This window comes from Plasmodium gonderi (genome assembly GCF_002157705.1).
Source record: "Plasmodium gonderi DNA, contig: Pgo-contig_354, whole genome shotgun sequence".
Taxonomy (NCBI): Eukaryota; Apicomplexa; class Aconoidasida; order Haemosporida; family Plasmodiidae; genus Plasmodium; species Plasmodium gonderi.
In genome coordinates, this window is record NW_021629255.1 from 762 (window position 1) to 4,196 (window position 3,435).

Genomic DNA, 3,435 nt, shown 5'->3' on the forward strand with positions numbered 1-3,435 from the left:
AAACAGGAAACATAATTCCTAAACACTAAACACTAAACACTGAGCCCAACCCCTGAACCATGAACCCTAGAGCATTGTATGTACACTTTATATTTATTATTGTATTATTAAAAAATAAAATAATTCCCTTTCATATGTTAGATGAATACTTTTGTGCCACAATACTTATTGTGATGATGATATATATAATAAATGTATTACATCTTCTGTCATAAGCAGGACAATTATATATTTCTGTATATTATATTAAGTCTTCTCGGTGAATCTAAAACTTCTGGAATAGAATAATCTTCTATTATATTCCTATCCATCATAATATTACGTTTGCTTTTAGATTTTCCTAGTAATGCTTTTTTTAACCAATATCCAACTGGAGTAAACTAATTAAAAAATGGTACATGCACAAAATATTTTATATATAATATTTTCAGATATGTTTAATAATTAATAAAATTTATGTAATATAGTGTAATACACATTTCTTTTTTATTAACATTAATAATTACTTTGCACAATATAATAGAAAAAATGGAAAAACCTATACCTAAAGCTGGGATTACCATACTTTTTGAGGTTGAATCTGAAGGAGTACCTGAATTATCAATAATGGCACTTAATATTGGTCTTTCTATTGTGAAAAGAGAATGACCCAATAGTTGATGATTTAAATCTTCTTTATCTGCATTAATATATGCACTTTGATTTACATTTTCAAGTGCTGTTTTTTCCTTATCTGATTTTATAAGTGCATGTATCTGTAGTGTTTTTACTCCTTCTTCATTTGATTGTCCTAATATTGTATGTTTTTCTTCTTGTGCTGCATAAATATGACTACTTCCTTCTAATGTGAATTTCCATTTAGTTAAGTCTTTTTCAGTCTTACCTTGAAAATACTTATGAAAAAATATACAAGTCGCATTATCACTCATTAAATTTTTACACTTGTTTTTGAACTCGTTATAAATTCTGATATGTTCATCCAGATAATTTTTAAAGTCACTATTACAAATTTTCTGACCTGTACTAAAATATTTTGCAAGATCATCATAGTCTTTCGAAAAATCAAATAATTTCTTAATATTCCTATAATTTTCGTTATTGATATTATATTCCTTATAGTCACATATATTAAAACCTTCATTACTTTTTAGTAAAAACTCAAGTACTGTTATAACACTTATATAATGTAATTGATATGTTATATTATTATATATTATATCATTTAACCAATGGTAGAGATAATAACAATCATCACTATTAAAATTCCCTTGATTATATGTATTATATACATAACATAAGGCCTTAAGTATTTCGTTAGAAACATCCTTCTTCCATTCCTCTTGTTTTAGATGAGATTTTACAAGTTCGTAAAAATATACATGGTTACAACCCACATGACCATTATTGAAATTAGTATACTTTTTTTTTGAAGGTAATTTATTAAGTTCATCATCCTATGTATATGAAACAAATGATAAAATAAGTATTTTTTATTTAAAAAAAAATATAAATAATTTAATTTGAAGTATCGTATTTTAAAGTAAATAGCAATTTACATTATTTAAAAAACTTACCCCTAACCGAGCTCCCATTATTAACAAATGTTAAAATGAGATATATAAACAAAATAAAACAAGTATACTTCTAACTGTGTATTTACTAATGTGTTGAATATTTTCTAATAATATTTATAAGTATATATATGGTGCTATTTTGAATCAGGAATTTGTGTTATTCATTGTGTCTATTTTTATAAATTTTTATTATATGTTATTATTTTAATATTATTGTCAAAGAAATATGGATGTGTACTTGTTTACAGATTATATAATACATAAATATATATATTAACCAACCATAGAATGATATTTACAACATCAATGTAAAATTATTTATTTGAAATTCATATTAATGTACATAATATTATAGTGTATGTTACAATTATAATATATATTATCTATGCACAATGTTTTTAAACAAAATTGTCATAGATGCTATAGGTTAAATTAAGCATTTAAGGTATTTTTATACAAAATAATATTATTTTTGTTTCATATATATAATTTATATAAATAATGGTTTATTTGTATATATTATAAAAAGAGGTAGAGCTATACTTTTTCACGCTAAAAATTTAATAGGCTCCTTAAAATATTTTATTATTTTCTGAATTCGCAATGTTCTCCCCCATTTCCATATTATAATAATTATGTTCTATTCATATATTGTTGATATTAACAATAATATTTTAATTCGCAAGAAGAAATAAATTATAAATATTTTTTATTTATATGTCACTATCATAATTTGATTATTACAACATATATAATTTTTTCTTTATTGTATTTTATTTTTACTAAATAAAATATGAACACATAAAACACTTTACATATTTGTAGTATTCATTTGTTATGCTCTCCTATTTAACAATTTGCTATATAATGTATAATCGTTAAAATATAAATTAACAATGAATACATAAATTCATTTTTATTATAGGATTTACAGTAAAAAAGATCTAACCTATAAGTATATACAAAATATAAATTAAAAAAAGCTTTAATGCATAAGATGTAATACCACTAAATGTATAAATTTGTAAAACCTAATGTATATAATATTTACGAAATAAAAAATTTCCATACTGAAAAATAACATATATTATAGAATATGTACAATATATAATTTAGTTAAACACTATACCCTGAACCCTAAATCTGAAACTCTAATTTCTCGATGTAGTCATCTGATAATTATGTTTTCTGCATCCATAATTACTTACATTTTAGATTTATTTTTTTCCTATAAGATGTATTATACATAAGGATATACTATATTTTTTTTATTGCGTTGTCTTTTTGGCTATAGTCTATATTCTTACTTATATATATTTTTACAAAATTTTTAAGGAGTAGTTATTTACATAATATAGAAAAAGAAAACAATTCTGATTATTACATTTACTCTTTATAATTATATAAAAATAAGACTCGTCCTTTTATAACTATTTATTTAATATTATATATGTTATCATATATTAAGACGTATTTAATTTCTGTACATATATATAATTATAAATATGTTCAAAAAAAAAAAATTTTAAAGTAGCACATATATATATGCATAATTGAAAATAATCCATATTATCATTATTTTATTTGTATTCCTTACAATCATTCTATAAAAATTCGTTATATATCATTTAAAAATATAATATTTTATAGAAAATTATATAATTTATCATATACATGTTTTCATGGGATTCGTATCTGAAGAGCTTTATCTATGTATATATAATTATTTAAAAATTTATAACGATTATTTGACATTCCAATTACATTTTAATTTAATGTAAAAATAATATAAATTCGTTTAAGTGTATTACATTATTTATTGATATGTTAAGTAATCATGGCATGTCTCAAATGTTTTATT

At 21.4% G+C, this 3,435-nt stretch overlaps 1 protein-coding gene across 1 annotated transcript; it reads right to left on the minus strand.

Annotated features, from left to right (window-relative positions):
• Positions 1–224: 224 nt before the first annotated feature.
• PGO_003030 (variable surface protein) lies at positions 225–1,592 on the minus strand (the record flags this gene model as incomplete). Its single annotated transcript, XM_028691236.1, has 3 exons — positions 225–380; positions 495–1,454; positions 1,557–1,592. The coding sequence occupies 3 exons, from the start codon at positions 1,590–1,592 to the stop codon at positions 225–227; spliced, it is 1,152 nt and encodes a 383-aa protein (XP_028547037.1).
• Positions 1,593–3,435: the final 1,843 nt, after the last annotated feature.